General features: G+C 36.6%; 1 protein-coding gene across 9 annotated transcripts in view; it reads right to left on the bottom strand.

Moving 5' to 3' along the window:
* Mctp1 (multiple C2 and transmembrane domain containing 1) overlaps window positions 1-20,075 on the bottom strand; it is a 407,885-nt gene that overhangs the window by 337,969 nt on the left and 49,841 nt on the right. For all 9 annotated transcript variants that reach the window (XR_003848888.1, XR_003848889.1, XM_017797207.2 and 6 more), the window contains exon 2: window positions 4,652-4,766. Coding sequence is in view for 7 of the 9 variants with exons in the window: in XM_017797207.2 (XP_017652696.2) it covers window positions 4,652-4,766 (115 nt within the window). In the remaining 2 variants the exon portion in view is untranslated. The remainder of the gene's footprint in view (window positions 1-4,651; window positions 4,767-20,075) is intronic.

Below are 20,075 nucleotides of genomic sequence, written 5' to 3'. Positions count from 1 at the left end.
CCAAAACAACCCTGAGCACTAAGAGCAATGCCGGGGGGATTACTACACCAGGTTTTAAGCTGTATTACAGAGCTACAGTCACAAAAAGAACATGGTATTGGCACAAAAATAGACCCATAGATCAACGGAACAAAACTGAAGACCCAAATATGTGTAAATGAAATTTCAGCCACCTGATATTTGACAAATGGGCCAAGAATATTCACTGGAGGAAAGCCAGCATGGTCAGCAAATGGTGCACCTTGCACAAAGTCAGTTCCAAATGGATCAAAGACCTCAATGTAAAGCCTGAAACTCTGAAAGTGTTAGAAGAAAATATTGGGAAAAGCCTACAAGATATAGGTGTAGGAAAGGATTTTCTAAACCAGATATCATTGCTCAGGAAACAAGGGCAAGAATTAACAAATGAGACCTCATTAAAATAAAAAGCTTCTGCACATCAAAGGAGGCAACCAGGGAAGTGAACAGAAAACCTACTGAATGGGGGAAAATCTTCACCAGCGACAAATCTGACAGAGGTTTAATATGCAGAATATATAACGAACTCAAGAAACACAGAATCAAGACGAGTAACCCAATTAAAAGATGGGCTAAGGAGCGGAACAGAGAGTTCTCAAAAGAAGAAATGAAGACGGCTATGAAGCATCTTAAAAGATGTTCAACATCACTAATAATTAGGGAAATGCAAATTAAAACCACTTTAAGATTTCATCTTACCCCAGTCAGACTGGCTAAGATCAAGAGAACAAATGATATCAAATGCTGGAGATGATGTGGGGAAAGGGGAACAGTCATCCACTACTTGTGAGGCTGCAAACTTGTTCAACCTGTATGGAAAACAGTGTGGAGAACTCTTAAAAAACTACAAATGAACCTACGATTTGTCCCAGTTATACCACTCCTTGACATATACCCAAAGAACTCGTCCTCTTGCAGAGACACTTGCACATCCATGTTTGTTGCTGCCCTTTTCACAGTAGCTAAGAGATGGAAGAAACCTAAGTGTCCCTCAATTAAGGGGTGGATAATGAAAATGTGGTTCATTTATACGATGGAGTTTTACCCTGCAGTAAAGAAAGACGAAATCATGAAATTTGCAGGTAAATGGATGGAACTAGAAACTGTTATACTAAGTGAAGTAAGTGAAGTAACATAGACTCAGAAAAAGAAACGACATATGTTCTCCCTCATATGTGAATCCTAGTACCAAATCCTTATACATGAGTGTGTATCCAGACACAACTACAGGAACCAGGATAATGGAAAGGAAACAGGGAGGTAAAGGAAAAGAAAGAACCTGAAAGAGAAGAACAGTGGAAACAGGCCTTAATAAGGGAGATATGGATAAAAATCGGGTTAGTTTAAGGGAGGTGGGAGGGAAGGGTATACAAGGAACCTAGTGGATAGAGGGAAAGAAGGAACTCAAGAGAGGTAGGACCATAGGAGAAGGGAATTATTAATGGAGAAAGGGGGAAATGGGGGCACCTCAAGTGGGAAAACCATGATGGAAGGGTGAGACAATGCAAGAGATAAATAATGCCTAACTAGTTTTGGAATCATATTACTCTACAACCTACTGACAAATTATACATAGCAGATCAAGAAATATATGTCTATTTGAGGTTTATCTGAGAACAACTGACCTTTGCCCAAGATTTATCTACATGACACACAGTAATTAAAAGTACCAGAATGGTGGAACTAACCTTCTTGAATGTTTAACAGACATACTTTGAGGCATATAATAATTTGGTCAGAGGGACATAAAGGACAGTTTTTGCTCCTTGCCCTCCTAGGTCGACTAGTTCCCTGGGACTATGAGCATCTCTCAAAATGTCCTGTAATGGTGGTCATCTTGATCAAGGAGGCTGAAGAGACCTCACCAGATGGACTTGAACCAGATGGACTTGTCCAGTCTACAAAGAGGAGGGTCAACGCAGAGGAATCATTTCCTCTATGCTTCCTAGTGAATCCAACCATGGTTGAGCAGGACCTTTGACTTATCTTCACTTAGGCAGAACTGGTAAAAGAAAGGAGCCAGGGGCTCCTCCCAAGCCCATGTGACCCCTGAGGAACAGATCCTCAAATGACCTTAAGAGTAAAAATAAATTGGTTTTTCTGGGCCAACTCTATGGCCTTAAGCACCCAAAATGAAAGTATAACCAAAGACTAAAGGGGCCAATATAATTTCTTAGGAGTCCATATGCATAGCTAAAAGCTACATAATAAGTAACAATGCCAGATAGGAGATACCTTCTTTTGAGTTGTTGGCCAGGGTGGCCCAAGGGACTCCCAGATAGTAACCCAGCATAGAACTGGGACAATGAACAGCAGACTCCAATCTTATCTAAAGGAATGTTGACAATTGATTACTGCTAGATGAGGAACAGCTCACCCTCCTAAAACAAAGACCTCTAGATAGGCTGACTAGATTCACCAGAAGGACAAGTAGTAGGGAATGGCTGGGGAGCTGATAACACAGCAGACAGTAGCAGGGATATTAGGGTATAAAGGCTCTAGTGGAGGAAGGGAGGCTATGGGAGGGTGTTATCTGGGAAGTGGGTGTATAGTTGAATAAGATGGTTAGGGATGTTCTGTGTGATATAGACACACACAAAAAAATCAATAAAATTTTAAAAATGTATTATATTTGAGGAGGAAGCAGGGAAATTTACATCATGCTAATTAGTAGAGGTGATAAACAATACCTTTGAAATCTACCAGATCACTTTATTGACATACACAGGCACCAAGGATCCAAGTACAACTGATTATGACTAGTAATAATCAGATGCACACAGATTAGAGATGCATTCGCCAACATCTCAGTGTTAGTACCAAAAACAGTGAGTCTTTCTGCAAGGAACAATATATTCTAAAATGAAATAGAGATCTTTTTTAAAGGTTAAAACTCAGTTTTATGTCTCAGAGGGCTTACACTGAGTTCAATATTGTAAAACTGTATTAATTCAACTATGAACCTAGAAACTTACAGCCACTTGTGAAAGAGATGTACTCTTGCTCTGGAAGAGATATGCTCTTGTTCTGGAGTGTGTTACTGAATATGTTGAAGCTGTAGTGAAATGCTTCTTCTAATCATGTAGTTATTAAAAAATAAAAATAATAAATGATTAAAAAATAATAATAATTAGTAGATGTGAAAAACATTACCAGTGAAATCTACCTAACGACTTTATATCCATGCTCAGATGCCAAGGAGCTCAGAAAGTAACCGACTGTGACTAGTAATAATAGATATATAGAGATTAGAAACGCATGTGCAAACATCTTATTGTCAGTTGCATTAAAAATGAATATTTCTATATGAAACTGTGTATTTTAATAATTAAATCAAGATATTTTTTAAACAGTAAAACATTTTAATTTTATGTGTTATAGGGTTTATACTTAGTACAATATTGTATAACTGTAATAATTCAATTGTAAACCTAAAAATTTACAGCCAATTTTGAAAGAGATGCATCTTAGCTCTGGAAATTGTTATTGACTATGTCAATGCTGTTGTAATGAAATACTTCCTTTAAGTATGTGGTTATTAAATAAATGATTAAAAAAAAAGAAACAGGCAAATAGGCACGGTGAAACCAGCCTATAACAGCCAGCCATTCTCACCAAAATGCTGATGTTCAGTGAGAGGCTGACCCTGTCTCAGAAATGAAGGTGAGGAGCAATAGACAAAGATGCTTACATTAACCTCAGGCCTTTGCATGCACATGAGCAGTCATGTACAGGTACACACACACACACACACACACACACACACACACACATTTTTTTTAATGTCCAAAAGTTAAAGTAAAGAAAACTTATTGATCTAGTTTGAAGTTAGTATTCTACATGTATCCTTCTTCCCCACAAAGTAATAATTTCTTAAACATATAGCCCTCTCATTCCCCTGAAACTTGCTTCACACTTTTGTCAGAGAATAATTTGCTACTATAAGAAAGAGGATTGACTATGTTTTGCCCCTCAGCATGGACTGAAGAACTTGTTTACTACACAAGGAGGTGACAGGAGACACAGCCATGATTCAAACAGCTGCTTATTAGGAACCCCCAATGCTTTGATGAGCTGTTAGTTCCAGAATCTAAAATTTCAGAAGATTTAACTGAGCAACTCTAGCTAACAAAGAGCTTGTTCTACCAAAAGTCAGCTTCTGAAATGGCTTCAAATGTATGTCTTCTCCATGTAAATGTATGCCTCACCCATGTAAATGTATGCCTTGCCCATGTAAATGTATGCCTCACCCATGTAAATGTATGCCTTGACCAATGTGTATCTCACCCATGTAAATGTATGCCTCAGTTATGTGAATTTATGCCTCACTCATGTACATCTATGCCTTGCTCATATAACTGTATGCTTTGCCCATGTAAGTGTATGTATCACCAGCAGTGACACTGATCATTTTCACTGTGGAGTCAAAATTGTCAGGGGTTTGGTAGGAACCTTGCCATCTGGGCCAGAATTGTGGAATTTGTATCGTCCATGTTAGAGGAGTCAAGTTATATATTAAAGTGTGCCCCTGAACTCAAATTCGTAAAAACTGCATTATAGTTAATTTTTTAACTTAAGAAATTGTAATGGAAAAACTGTCAAAGCACATAGAAAAAGATTCTTAAGTTTTTACCTCCTCGATCACGAGCAGCTAAGCTTTGACCCCTTCTTAATGTGATATCCAATTGGTACATTCCGGGATCAGCCAAAGGGACATCTGCATTACTGGTTCCAACTGTATTTATTTTCTGGAAAATAAGAAACATACAAAATATTAAGTTTATGACCTCTGCCCTAATTTCCTCAATAGGAGATTGTATGCAGTTTAAAACAAATTACGAGAATTAGCAAACGAAATAAACTAACTTATGGTTTCACACAAGATCAAACCACACAGTTCTCTAAAGGATTTAAAATTCATGAAATTCTTTATACTCAAATTATGTTGCGTAAATGTCCTATTTTACTGAGTTTATGGCTAGCAGATATAATATGAAGAACATGGCCTGTGGAAGGTCACATAACTTATCTTAAAAAATTAACATGGGAATAATGTATGAAGTACAAACACAAAGAATGATAAATAGAAAATGAAGATGTGCAAAAGTAATTGACTTGACGTAACTGAAAATTAATACAATTTATTCATGTGATTGTATTGACTCAATCATTTATACAAAAGATCTACTGATGAATTATACACTTCTCCTTCAGACTCAACATAAAATATGATATAATTATATAGAAATAAAGTCTCCCAACATTTTCACAGTATTTACAAGAAACAGCTCTTCAATGGGACTCAATTTCTAATGCTGTTTGTTTGGAATCAAAATGGATGTGCTATTTCAAAATCCAAAAAGTTCTGCAGGGCTGCCTAAAGGAATGTTTTAAATAACAATATTTAGTAAAAATTGTACAGTTCATACTTTATAGCTTCTGCTACCTTTTATACAATAGGAGAATTTACTTTCTTTCCATATTTGAGATTAAAAAAAAATTCTCCTTTTGGTCATTTTTGTTTGTCTCTGTGTCTGTGTTTTTGAGACACAGTCTCACTCTGTAGCTCCAGCTTATTGGAGTAAAAGAGGCTGGCCTTGAACTCACAGAGATGGGCATACCTCTGCCTCCTGAGTTCTGGGATTAAAGGGGTGTGCCCGATGCTTAGCTGGCAAGTTCTCATTTATTTTTATGATTCAAAAAGGAATGTTCTCTTGTTTTCAAAAACTTGTGTGGATGAGAGAGAATAGGGCAACCAGGGAGCAGTCTGTCTCTCAGTTTCATAATTCATAGAAAAAGCAATTATAAAGCCACATTAAGAAAACTATTGAGATAAAAATCGTTTAATGAAAATTTACCCTTAAATTGAATTAGTGCTTTCTTTGAGGTTTTAAGATTGAGGTAAAAAAGCTTTCCTTTTGGAGCAATTATTGCTTAAAATAAGAAGCACCATTCCTTTGATTGACACCTGAATTCATTCTCTCCTCTCATAACAATAAAAGGAATTCACCCTCTTTTTCATGATATCTTTCATCTATAAATGGTAGCACTAGTCCCTAATGCCCCAGGCTGGAACTTCTAAGCTGTCTTTGACCTTTATTTCCTCCCACTGATGCCCAAATAGCTGCTAAAGCTCATCTACTCCATTTCTGTATGACATCTCCCAATTGCCCTTTTCTTTTAATTCCTATTAAGCTGATACAAACCTGATCTTCAAACAACAAACAAGTGAAAAGTAAAATTCAACCATATTTCTTAGCCTTCTATGACTACCTAGTTTAATAAATTAGGGTACATCCTCTCATATTCTAGAAAGTATTATGCAAACCTATATGTACACATGTTGATTCATGCATTGCACCAGGTTTTACTTTTCTTTCTTTTAAAAAATATACTTAAAACATCCCCAGTCTCATTCATCTTCCCAGCTCCCCCACCCCATCACTCCTCTAGCAGGGGCACTGGTATATTTCTTGTCTTAGCACCGTAGACCTCTGGACAGACCCCTTGGCCCAGACTTCCCACAGTTTCCTGATCTTTTACATCAAGACCAGCCCAATCCTCCCTCTGGACCCAGAAGCCCTCAGAACCTTGTCCTGTCCCCACCTCCCTTGCATTTCTGGGTGGCCCAGGCCCCCAGCTTCATGGGGCCAACATCTTACTTGGAGAGATCTGGTCCTTAGGAGAAAGCCTGAAAACATCTGAGCCTGATGATCCTTGGGCCTCTGTGGGAACTCCTGAGCAGGAAGATGAAATCAATTTGGCTGCTCCAATATAAAATCAAAAGAGAGAACCTGAAGCCTAGACCAATCAGCTTTTCATGCCCAACAAGTAAACTACAAAGGCAGACAAAGTTTACAAAAAGAAGCAGGCCTAAACTCAACAAAGGAAGGCTTTGTTGAGTTTGTCTCACACAAGAATCAGAAACTACAAAAGAAATCCACATATCAAAGTCACAGCAAAAAAATAATAATAATAACATGAAAAACCCAAATAATATACCCCCACCAAGTACCAACAATCCTGTAGACAAGTACAATGAGAACACCATAGAGATAACACAGGACATGGAATTCCAAAGAACAGTTATAAACATGATAAAAAACAGAGTTCAGTGAATTTAAAAAGCACACAAAGAAAAAAAGAACTGAAAGAAGATAGGAATAAACTGCTAAATGAATTCAGAAAAGAGAAGTATTGAAGAATACTGAGGCTAAAATGAAGAAGGAAGTGAAACACTCAGTAAGTCATTAGAAACAACAGGAGAAAACTTCATCAATAAGATGAATGAAATGGAAAACAGAATATCAGGACTGAAAGATAGAGTGGACAAATTAGACCACACAAACAAAATTATGAAAAATTTAACAAAACACAAGAATGGGATATTCAGGAATTGTGTGACACCATAAAAAGACCACACTTACGAATCATAGGCATACAGGAAGGAGAAGAATCTCAGGATAATGATATGGACCAGATCTTCAACACGACTGTAGAAGAAAATTTCCCCAATTTAAAGAAAGACATGCCCATACAGAAGCAAGAAACATATAGAACACCAAACAGACAGGACCAGGAAAGAAACTCTCCATGGCACATCATAGTAAAAGCACTAAATGTACAGAACAAAGAGACAATACTGAAAGCTGCAAAAGAGAAACAACAAGTCACATATAAAGGAAAAATCCATTAGGATTACAGCTGACTTTTCAGTGCAAACTATGAAAGCCCGAAGAGCCTGGACCAAAGTATTCCCAGTTTTAAATGACACAGATGCCAACCCAGATTACTTTACCCAACCAAAATGTCTATTATAGTCAAAGGAGAAAGAAAAATCTTCCATGTCATAAATAGGTTGAAAGAAATCATGTCCAGAAAAGCAGCCCTTCATAGAGTTCTTGAAGCAATACAAACAGCTGAAGAAAGGAATGACCATGCCAAAGGGGTTACAGAAAGAAACCTAATGAAGATATGACTATGGAAATTTACAGCTACACCAAGAATGTGAACAGAAATAAAAATGACAGAAATAATTAATCCTTCATTAATAACTTTAAATATCAATGGACTGAACTCACCAGTCAAAAGACACAGACTATTTGAATAGATTAAGAAACAAAGCTCATCTTTTTGTTATCTGCAAGAAATTTATCACACTGTCAAGGACAGGCACTACCTTAAGGCACTATAGAAAAAAATATACCAAGCAAATGTTAATAAGAAAAAAGCAGGAGTTGCAATTCTAATATCTGACAAAATAGACTTCAAACTAAAACTAATCAGAAGAGATAAAGAGGGCCACTTCATTCTGATGAAAGGAACATTTGACCAAGAAGATATTACAATCATGAATACATATTCACCAAACTCTGGTGCATCCAAATTCATAAAAACAGTACTACAGGATTTTAAGACCCAGATAATCACAACTCATTAAAAGTCAGTGACTTCAATACCCCATTGTCTCCATTAGATAGGTCAACAGGGCAGAGAGTTAACAAAGAGGCATCTGAATCAAACAACACCATACATCAAATGGGCCTTAGAGACATCTACCAAACATTCCACTCAAGCAACAAAGAATATACTTTCTATTCAGCGCCCCATAGAACCTTCTCCAAAATCGACCATGTACTGGAGCACAAAACAAACCTCAACAAATACAAAAAGATTGAAATAATTCCATGCATTCTATCAGACCACAATGCAATAAAGCTTACAATCAACAACAGAAGAAGCCCTAATTATCACATGAACACATGGAGATTAAACAACACACTCCTGAATGATGAATGGGTCAAAGGAGAAATTAAGAAAGAAAGAAAAGTATTCCTGGAACTAAATGAAAAGAACAATACAACACAAAAAAAACCTCTGGGACACGTTGAAAACAGTCTTTAGAGGGAAGTTCATAGCTCTAAGTGCATTCAGTAAAAAATCAGAAAGAAAAAAGAAAACATTGTCCAGAAAAGAAATTATTGTCCAGAAAAGAAATTATTGTCCAAAAAAAGAAACATTATTGTCCACAAAAATACCATTATTTTCCACAAAAAATAAATAAAAAATCAGAAAAAGCACAAATAAATGATTTAACATTGCAACTCAAGACACTTGAAAAGCAAAAATAAATGAAACCCAAACCCAGAAGAAGAGAAGAAATAACAAAAATCAGTACAGAAAATAATGAAACAGAAACAAATAACACAATACAAAGAATCAATGAGTCCAAGAGCTGGTTCTTTGGAAAGATAAACAAGATTGATAGACCCCTAGCCCAGTTAACCAAAAGAAAGAAAAAGTACCTCCAAATCAACAAAATCAGAGATGAAATGGGAAACATCAAAACTGACACCAAAAAGATCCAGAACATTATAAGGGAATACTTTAAATACCATATGCTACCAAATTTGAAAACTGAAAATAAATGGATGGGTATCTAAAAGCATGGGAACCACCAAAACTAAACCAAAAAGAGATCAATAGCTTAAACAGACCCATAACACATAAGGAAATTAAAACAGTAATACAAAAACTCCCAGCAAAAAAAAGCCCAAGACCATATGGATTTACAGCAGAATTTTACCAGATGTTTAAAGAAGATCTATATCAAATAATACTTAATTTATTCAAAATGACAAAAATGGAGGGAGAACCTCCAAATTCCTTCTACGAAGCCAGCATCACTCTAATACAAAAATCAGGTAAAGATACACCCAAAAAAGAAAACTATAGAACCATAACCTTAATGAACATAGATGCAAAAGTTCTCAACAAAATACTTTGCAAACTGCATACAGACACACATCAAAAAAATCATCCACCATGATCAAGTCGGCTTTATCCCAGAGATGCAGGGATGGTTCAATATATGCAAGACAAAAACATGATAAATCATATAAATGGGCTCAAAGACAGGAACCACATGGTCATCTCAATAGATACAGAGAAGGCTTTTGGCAAAATTCAACATGCATATATGTTCAAAGTCCTAGAGGGAATTGGACTAGAAGAAACATACCTTAACATAATTAAAGCTATATATAACAAACCCACAGCCAACATCATTTTAAATGGAGAAAAACTGGAAGCATTCCTGTTAAAATCAGCAACCAGACAAGGCTGTCCACTATCTCTACTCCTTTTCAACATAGTGCTTGAAATTCTTGCAAGACCAGTGAGACAAGAGAAAGAAATTAAAGGAATAATAATTGGAAAAGAAGAGATCAAATTATCCCTTTTTGCAGATGATATGATATTATATCTAAGAGATGCCAAAAATCCCTCCAGAAAACTCCTAGAAGTGATTAACACTTTCAGTAAAGTTGAAGGCTACAAAATTAATCTACAAAAGTCTGTAGCTTTTCTATATATAAGAACAAGCAATCAGAAAAGTGTACATGAAAACACTCCCTCTCACAATAGCTGCAAAAAAAGAAAATATCTCAGAATAAACCTGACCAAAGACATTAAAGACCTCTACAATGAAAATTTTAAATCTTTAAAGGAAGAGATTGAGGAAGACATCAGAAGATGGAAGGACCACCCAAGAACATGCACTGGAGGAAAGACAGCATGTTCAGCAAATGGTGCTGGCAAAACTGGGTCTCCACCAGTAGAAGAATGAAACTAAACCCCTATTTTTCACCTTGCACAAAGTCAACTCCAAATGAATCAAATACCTTAATGTGAATTCAGAAACTCTGAAACTGTTAGAAGAAAACATTGGCAATAATCTACAAGATATAGGTGTAGGAAAGGATTTTCTAAACTGGACATTGATTGCTCAGTAAACAAGGTAAGAATCAACAAATGGAACCTCATTAACCTAAAAAGCTTCTGTACATCAAAAGAAGCAACCAAGGAAGTGAAGAGAAAACCCACAGAGTGGGAGAAAATCTTCACCAGTGACACATCTGACAGAGGTTTTACATCCAGAATATATAATGAACTCAAAAATCAGAGAATTGAGAAAGGAAGTAATCCAATTAAAAGATGGACTAAGGAGCTGAACAGAGAGTTCTAAAAAGAAGAAATAAAGATGGCTAAGGAGCATCTTGAAAGGTATTCAACATCATTAGTAATTAGGGAAATGCAAATTAAAACCACTTTAAGATTTCATCTTACCACAGTCAGACTGGCTAAGATCAAGAGAACAAATGATACCAAATGTTAGAGAGGATGAGGGAAAGGGGAACACTCACCCACTGCTGGTGGGGCTGCAACCTTGTTCAACCCCTATGGAAAGCAGTGTGGAGAACTCTTAAAAAACTACAAATGAACCTACCATTTGACCCAGTTATACCACTCCTTGGCATATACCCAAAGAACTCATCCCATTGCAGAGATACTTGTACATCAATGTTTGTTGCTGCTCTTTTCACAATAGTTAAGAGATGGAAGCAACCTAAGTGTCCCTCAACTGATGAGTGGATAATGAAAATGTGGTTCATTTGTATGATGGAGATTTACTCAGCAGTAAAGAAAGATGATATCATGAAATTCACAGGTAAATGGATGGAACTGGAAACTGTTATACTAAGTGAGTTAACACAGACTCAGAAAAACAAACGATGTATGTTCTCCCTCATATGTGGATCCTAGCACTTACAAGGATAAGTGAGTATGTATCCAGACATAACTACAGGAACCAGGAAATTGAAAAGGAACCAGGGAGGTAAAGGAAAAGAAAGAATCTGAAAGAGAAGAACAGTAAGAAGCAGATATTAGTAAGGGAAATATGGATTAAAATGGGGTTATTTTAAGGGGAGGGAGAGGGAGGGTTATACAAGGAACCTTGGGGATAAAGGGAAAGAAGGAGCTCAAGAGAGGTGGGACCACAGGAGAAAGGTATTATTAAGGGAGAAGTGGGAAAAATGGGTACACTTTAAGTGGGGAAACCATGGTGGAAGGTTTACACAATGTGAGAGATAAATAATGCTTAGCTAGTTTAAAAAAAAAAAAGAGGGAACCATATTAGTCCAACAACCTACTGACAAGTTATACATACAACTAGCTCAAGGAACATTATATATGTCTACTCAAGGTTTATCTGAGAATGTTTGGTCTTTGCCCAAACTTTATCTATATAGCACATGGTAATTAAAAGTACCAGACTGGTGGAACTAACCTTCTTGGATGTCTAACAGCCATACTTTGAGGCCTATACTAATTTGGTCAGAGGGACTTAAAGGACAGTTTTTGCTCCTTGCCCTCCAAGTTGACTGAGTTCTGGGGGACTATGGAGCATCTCTCAAAATGTCCTGTAACTGAGATGAGCCACCTGTCTTCTTGATCAAGGAGGCCATGGAGACCCCACCAGATGGACTTGAACCAGTGTCCAGCCTACAAAGAGGACGGTCAACACAGAGGAAGCATTTCCTCCATGCTTCCAAGTGAAGCCATGCATGGTTGAGTAGGGCCTTTGATTTATCTTCACATAGGTGGAACTGGTAGAGGAAAAGTGCCAGGGGCTCCTCCTAAGCCCATGTGACCCCTGAGGGACAGATCCTCAAATGATCTTAAGAATAAAAATAAATTGGTTTATCTGGGCCAACTGAATGGTTTTAAATATCTAAAAGGAAGTTATAACCAAAGATTAAGGGGATCAATATAGTTGTTTAAGAGTCCATGTGTATAAGTAAGGGCTACATAACAAGAAACAATGCCAGACAGGAGATATCTTCCTTTGAGTTGTTGGCCAGGGTGGCCCAAGACACTCCCAGAGAGCAACCCAGCATAGAACTGGGAAAATGAACAGCAGACCCCAATCTTATCTAAAGGAATATTGGCAACAACTTGCTGCTAGATGAGGAAGAGCTGATCTTCCTAAAACAAGGAACTCTAGATAGGCTGACTAGACTCAGCAGATGGAGAAGCAGTGGGGAATGGCTTGGGGCACTGACAACACAGTGGACAGTGACAGGGATGACAGAGTATATGGGCTCCAGCAAAGGGGGGGGGGCATGGGAGGGTGTCACTTGGGATGTAGGTATATAGATGAATAAGGTTGTTTGGGATGTTCTATATGAAATACCTATAAAATAAAAACCAATTAAATAATGAGTTATATTTGAGGAACAAGCATTAACACTTGCTTCATGTTAATTAGTAGATGTGGAAAACATTACCATTGAAATCTACCTGATGACTTTGTACCCATGCTCAGGTGCCAAGGATCTCAGAAAGTAACTGACTGTGACTAGTAATAATCAGATATATAGAGATTACAGACACATGTGTGATCATCTAAGTGTTAGTTGCATTAAAAATGAGTTTTTCTGGATGAAATAGTGTATTTTAATAATGAAATTGAGATCTTCTTTAAAGGTTAACACCTCATTCAATTTTACATCTTATGGGATTTATACTGAGGACAATATTGTATAACTGTATTTATTCAACTGTAAACCTAAAAATTTACAGCCAATTTTGAAAGATGTGCATCTTAGCTCTGAAAAATTAAATATATATGCTTAAAATTTAAAATAAATATATGTGTATGAGTGTTTAACCCAGATATGTAAGGGTACCACATGTACGCATTGCCAATGTTGGATTCCCTATAATTAGAGTTATGGATGGTTGTTAGCTGCCACATAGGTTCTGGGAACCAAACCTGGATTCTCTGTAAGAGCAGCCAAGGCTCTTAACTGCTGAACCATCTCTCCAGTTCCTGATTTTAGTTTTCAGTTTTAACAAAGCTAATATATTTTGTCTATTATTCACAATTTATGAAAAACACAGGCAATTTTCTAATCAATAGATTTCTCTTTCTGTTCTTTCTTATCTCCTCCTTCACAACCCATCTGGCTGTATTGATGTGCAACTGATAAAGAAAATTCTACAATTTTATGGCATATAATGGGATGATATGATATTCATATAGTTCTGAAATGTTTATTAGAATTGAGTCAATATGTCTCTCACCTCACATTGTTATCCTTATTTGGTGGTTTTTAGTAAGAATATTTAATCAAGTTGTAGGTATACACTTCAGTATTGTTACCAGGCTGCAGTCATCATTGCTGCACATTGGGTCCCAGTGCTAACTTCTCTTGTAACTGGAAGTCTTTACTCTGTGGCCAGCTTCTCTCTCTTTGCTCTGAACCATGCACGCCACATTTTTTTGTTTTTTTGTTTTTAAGTTTTGGCACATTATCTTCCCCAATATGGCAGCACCATTTCTTCAATTATTTTCATACTGATGAACATTTGGGTTGGTTTCGGTTTTTGTCATTTTAGGGATTTATTTCCTTGTCACATGAATTTTTCCAAAAAGGTTTACATTTTCTCCTATCAAAAGCATGCAAGGGTGTGTATTTACTATACCGTAGTTAACACAGCATGTTAGTAATTATTCTACTTTTTTCAGGTTTCATGGGAAATGTGTGCTATCTTCATCCTGTAATATAGATTTCAAGAACTATGACTAGGCCTACTGAAAGCAATGCAAACACAGAGAGTGAGCTCTGCTTCCTGGGCCATGCAGGGGATGTCAACCTGGAGAGAGATGAAGCCTACCATGGTCACCTAAACAGTGTTTCAAAGAACAGTCTGTATGGGAATCTGATTAACAAACAAGGTCAAAACAGACCCAGGACACATCCATTGGCAAGTAGCTGTGTTCTAAACCTTTCACTGCTTCTATTATATGTGTGTGCACACACGTGTTTTGTGTGTATCTAAGTAAAGAAACATTCATAAATATTAAGTTTAGATAGATTTACTACTTTCTGGAAAAAAATGAAATATAATATGCAAGAAAAGAGGAATTTTCCACCTATCTTGCATGCTCCTCTAATGTTTTGATTGGTTATTTAAAGTTAGACAAGTTTGAACAGTGGTCTCTATTATTCTATTTAGCAGTTCTTGAAATTTAGAATGTATAATGTTTAGAGTTCCAGGCCTTATGTATATATTACACTCTATGTCTAGATTAAGGGACTTCAAAAGAAATTTTATTCCCTTAGAATGTCAAATTCTACCACTTTAGCATTTAACACCAAGTTAAGATATAACTTCACTAGACATATTAATTGGCTAATTCCTTTTCTCTACAAATTTCTCACTTACATCCTTTGTTCACTTTTCTATTCTCTTGTCTTTTGAAAAATGACAGGTAGTCAGTTTCTCTACCAAACATTTGCAAACCTTTCCTCCTCGTATATCTCCTATCTTTGATATTCGTACATGGCATATGTGGTCATGAAACTATTAGCAATGAAAGCTGTTTTGTTCCTTCTGTAACATCTATATTTCTTACATTGCTTAAAACGTATTACCATATCATGACTCTACATAATTATTCTCACATTTTAGAAATATTCTTACAATTTTTATTTGTATTTAAATCATCAGAAACAAATTTTAAGTATACTATGTGAAAACTGAAACTGTGCTTTCTTAAAAATTGTTTGGACATACAGTCAGTAATTATAATTTCTCAGTAAAATACATTAAGTTCCCACATACAACTGAATCTATATATGAGGTACCTATTATTTTTATTTCTGTGTTCCTACCAAATCATTTGCATATAATACTTTAAATTCTAATGCTTGTTAGGATGTGTAGCTCTCAGTTTTTCTGTTTTTAAAAAGTTTCCTGGTATTAGCGCAATTTTATTATTTCTGATTTGGTTGGGTCAGGTCTTTGAGGTTGAGTCCTGATTTTTCAACTTACTAGTTCTTTCATTTAAAGCAGTTACTTAATCTATCTTTACTTTGGTTTTCATAGTTGTGCAATGGGACTGGATTAATAATATTACTTCCCTCTGTGGTTGTGAACTTGAATGCATAGAAGATGTTAAAATGGCATCTGTGTAAAGCATTGGCTATTATTATTTTCAAAATATGAAACAAAACTCTGGTATTCTGATCTAACCTGCATTGAGTTTCTACATCCATATATGAAAGATTTATAATTTCATGTATCACATATTCCTGAAGGAAATGTCATTTTCAATTTTCTCTGGTACAGTTTTGTGTCTTTTAACAACACAGCATTACTTTCTTCATAAAGATCCTATTCCTATAGAGCTAATTTTATTCTTGAGTATTTCACATTTCATATTTATTGCAAACATATTGAATAAATTTTCAAGTTCCATCTTGACCAGGTTATTTTTAATATAATAAACATATGTTATTTTATGTAGTGACTTTATCTTTTGTCATTTCGCAAGTTATATTTTGGGTAGTCTGTGCATAAAAATCATATCATCTGCATATAATGGCTGCTTGACTGTTATTTTCTAATAATCGTTTGTTTTTTAATCTTGTGTTGTATTCAAAGCTTGTTTAAAATAGATAGTGGGCACTCCTGAACCCCATCTGATTTTGATATGCATGCCCTTTGGCATGTCACTTTTGGCATGATGCTTATCAAGCTTAAGCTTTTTCTTCTACTCTTAATTGACAACTTGGGCTTTTAAGATTGACTGCTGAATTTTACAATAGGTTTTTTTTTGTTTTTAGTGATAAGATCATACAACATTTTTGTTTGGTAATTTTGATAATATTGAGTATCTTCATATTTGAAGAATGAACTGTACTTGGCCTTGTGAGTGTGTCTGCTTTATTATATAGTTGTGGTTATGTTCAAAACCATGTGTTCTGTCCCAGCATCCTTAAGTGTATCTCCAGGTCGTGATGAGACATTCCCAGCCCTTATTTTGTGTCTTAAGCCTGTCATCCCAAGCTGGTCTCTGACTTTTAGTCCATTTTTCCTTACTTGTCAACTACTCCTCTCTTCAGCCTTTCATCTGTACCACCACTGCCCTTGCCCTCTTCATTTCCATGCTCTCCTACCAACTCTTCAAGGACCCCTTTGTTGGCATTTTCTTTCTTTCTTTTCCACTATATACTATCTCAAATACAAAATTTTAGATTGTAAATTTTAAAATTAAGGCTGGAGTGTTTAATGATAAAACTGGACATGAATTGCAATGGAAGCTATTGGCACAGATCTTTTCAAGGACACACAATCAAGGTATGTTTAGAAACATATGTGGAGATCTAAAACTAAATTAGCTAACTCGAAGGCAATTTGTTCTCTCTTCTGTGAAATCTAATCAGACTTAGTATCTTCTTTCTTGAGTAATCTAAGCATGCCCTCGGAATCTTTCCCAATACAGTGCTTCAGGTAACTGTTGTCACTGATCAAAAATCATATTTAAAACGAAACCCTGTCCATTGAGGAACTATACTAAGCAAAAGAGTGCAATGTAATGAAGGTATTAGGTCATTATGAGAACAAGAAAGAAAGATCAACTATTACAAGAGAGAAGACAATCTGAGGAGCTCTCCCAGAGTCGATAGGTTCAGGGTCTGAAATTATGGGTAGGTGTTTGACAAGTAAAGATTTAGATGAAAGGGTATCAAGAAAATCAACGTGAGCCCAGGAGTGAGTAGTTATTTTTAAAAAGGTGCATCACTGTTGTGAGATGAACAAGATAAAAAGACTGAAGTGTGCTGACACCCCACTGAGGAGACTTATGCCGTGTGGATGAAAGGAAACCATTAAAGGCTTTTGAAGAGATAAGCAGTGCACATAGCTCCCATATAACCAAGACTTGGTGTCTGACTATAATGTTGCATGATCTTTGCTAAGTGCTTAGATTCTGAAAAGGAAGAAAACTTGGACTTTTATAGAGAGAAATGGATGGATGAGAGGGGAGAAATTCTGCGGATATAAGAATTACTTAGAAGAGTTCATAATGCAGTTTAAGTCACAGGAGTATGATCTGGTCAGTGCTAAGAGAAACACAGATGGATTTACGAGATACTGAAATGAACTGGTCAGCTGAATTTGCCAACTGACAAGCTGTGACCGATGTGGAAAGCAGATGAATAAATCATGCAGAAGTCTGAGCTGAGCTCCTGGGAAGATGGAAGGAAGCAGAAGAAGGCATAAGAGGAGGAGCATGTTCTAAGCACCCACAATGTTGGGCTCCAGGAGCACCCACAGCCCTGTAAAAACCTCTTAAGTGGATCAACAGACATCTCCCCACAGGCTTGTAATGGCTCCAAGATCACCAGGACTACTATAGAAGAATGTTATTGCATTTCATTGTAAAGTATCTTTAGAAACTGTTCTCTAAGTTTCCAAACATAAAAATGCATTAGGAAAGATAGGTCTAAAGTGTCAGGTGAATTTATAGCTCTAAAACAAATGTGCCTGCCATTTTAAATATCTTGACGGACACACCCAAACAGTGAGTTGCTCTTGAGGCCGGAAAAACAGCTCTTCCACAGAATTTATCACAATAATGAGTCAATGACCTGTTTAGTTACTCTTAATGTTCATCTTCCTGTTAACATATGAGCTTCCTGAAGGCTGAGGTCATGCCTGTTTTCCACAGTTAATTCCTGACCCTCAGCAGAGTTCTTGCCAAAGAGCAGGGATTCAGTCTATATTTCTAAAAGAAGGAACCAAGGCAATAATAACTGAAAAGAGCTTACTTTTTTACCTGCTCATCCTGAATTTTATTACAAATATGTCACACAAGTAAAATGAAAAATTTTACAGTTAATGCCACATCCCCATCCCTTGATCCTCCAATTAGCAGTTACTTTTTTTGCTTCTTTAGACGTTTGTCTGTCAATCCACTCCTCTACCCTTCCTTCAACCCATTTTATCTTTGATACACTTCAGAGTTAGGCACAAACATCTTTATCAGTTCACTTGACCTATATATACTTTAGCATGCATATCTAACTGGAATTCAGCATTTGCTAAAGGTACATTATTTGGGTCAATGTTACAAAGAATGAAATGCAAAATTTTACGGAGACCATTAAACCAGTTCTGGAAAAATGCAGACAGCTGGCTAAGCTAAGTCTAATATGTGAGCAGAGCACACTGTCCTCCTCCCAGAGCAAGTAATAATTCTTATCTAGAGGAAAATAAGAGTTTAATTTAAATTTTTAATTACTTTTGCTGTCTGACAGTTTCACATATGTCCATCATGTATTCTGATTACTCCCCCATATCTTCTCTTATCTTTTCCCATCCCTGTCAACAACCACCTATCTAAATCAGCTCCTTTCCCAGATTCATGACTTTTGGGGTTTAATTTGAAGCTCATTTAGTTTACCAGGGCCATCTGTGTGACCATTGGGTTGGAACTGTCCATTGGAGCCTGGCAGGATCATCGGTGGGTACACAATTAAGAGCAATGATTGTCCCTCTTCCTGAAACTAACAAATAGCTCAGCATTAAGGGGCAGGGCCCCCTGAGCCCCTTTTTTATCCATGACTGACTTTTAATGGACCCATTCTTGTTCAGACCCACACGGGTATCCACAGTGGTTCAGAGTTCAGGATTGCCAGGGCTGTGTCCTGCCCAGGAGATGATATTTTCCAGCCCTCCTCCCTAGCTTCCACCTCTTACATTCTTTTTACCCTCTCTTCCACAATGTTCCTGAGTCTTAAAGGAGGTAGTATGAATGTCTTACGTAGGGCTCAATAAGGAGCTTAATTTTTAACTGCTCCTGAAACCCTTGGCATTTTCAGAGGTTAATTATAGAAAGAACAATGATGAAAAGGAATGATTATCAAATGAAAAAATATTAAGAGATAAAAGTCCGGGTAAGGAGGAGAACTTGGCAATTTAGGAAATTTTCACATCTAAATTTTCCCAATTACTTACTTATTAGACCAACTGATTTATGATTTTGGATATTCCAAAATTGAGGTTTAATCAAGGTTAAACAACTTTGATTCACGGCGCTAAAATCTGAAATAAAAAATATTAACTCCTAATGACTTACTTTTATACTCATAGATTAGTACATCTCTCAACTCCCACCAGAGAAGCTGCTTCTTGCTGCAGATGGGGATTAACACGGAGATCCACAACCTGTCAATGTGTGGAGTGCTCAGGCCTAAATGGAACATCTATATTACACCCTCTCCTTTCAAGGCTCAGGTATTAGTGTGGGAAGTGTGTGTGTGAGGGGTGAGATTGTAAGAGGTAGAGGTGGTGGATGAATACAAAGAGACTATTTCTAGACACAACAGGGCAAGTTTCACATATGAACCCACAGTACTTGT

This window comes from Nannospalax galili, unplaced genomic scaffold (genome assembly GCF_000622305.1).
Source record: "Nannospalax galili isolate Female #2095 unplaced genomic scaffold, S.galili_v1.0 scaffold173, whole genome shotgun sequence".
Classification (NCBI taxonomy): domain Eukaryota; kingdom Metazoa; phylum Chordata; class Mammalia; order Rodentia; family Spalacidae; genus Nannospalax; species Nannospalax galili.
Note: the sequence above shows the minus strand (reverse complement) of the source record. Positions and strands in the feature narration are given on the sequence as shown.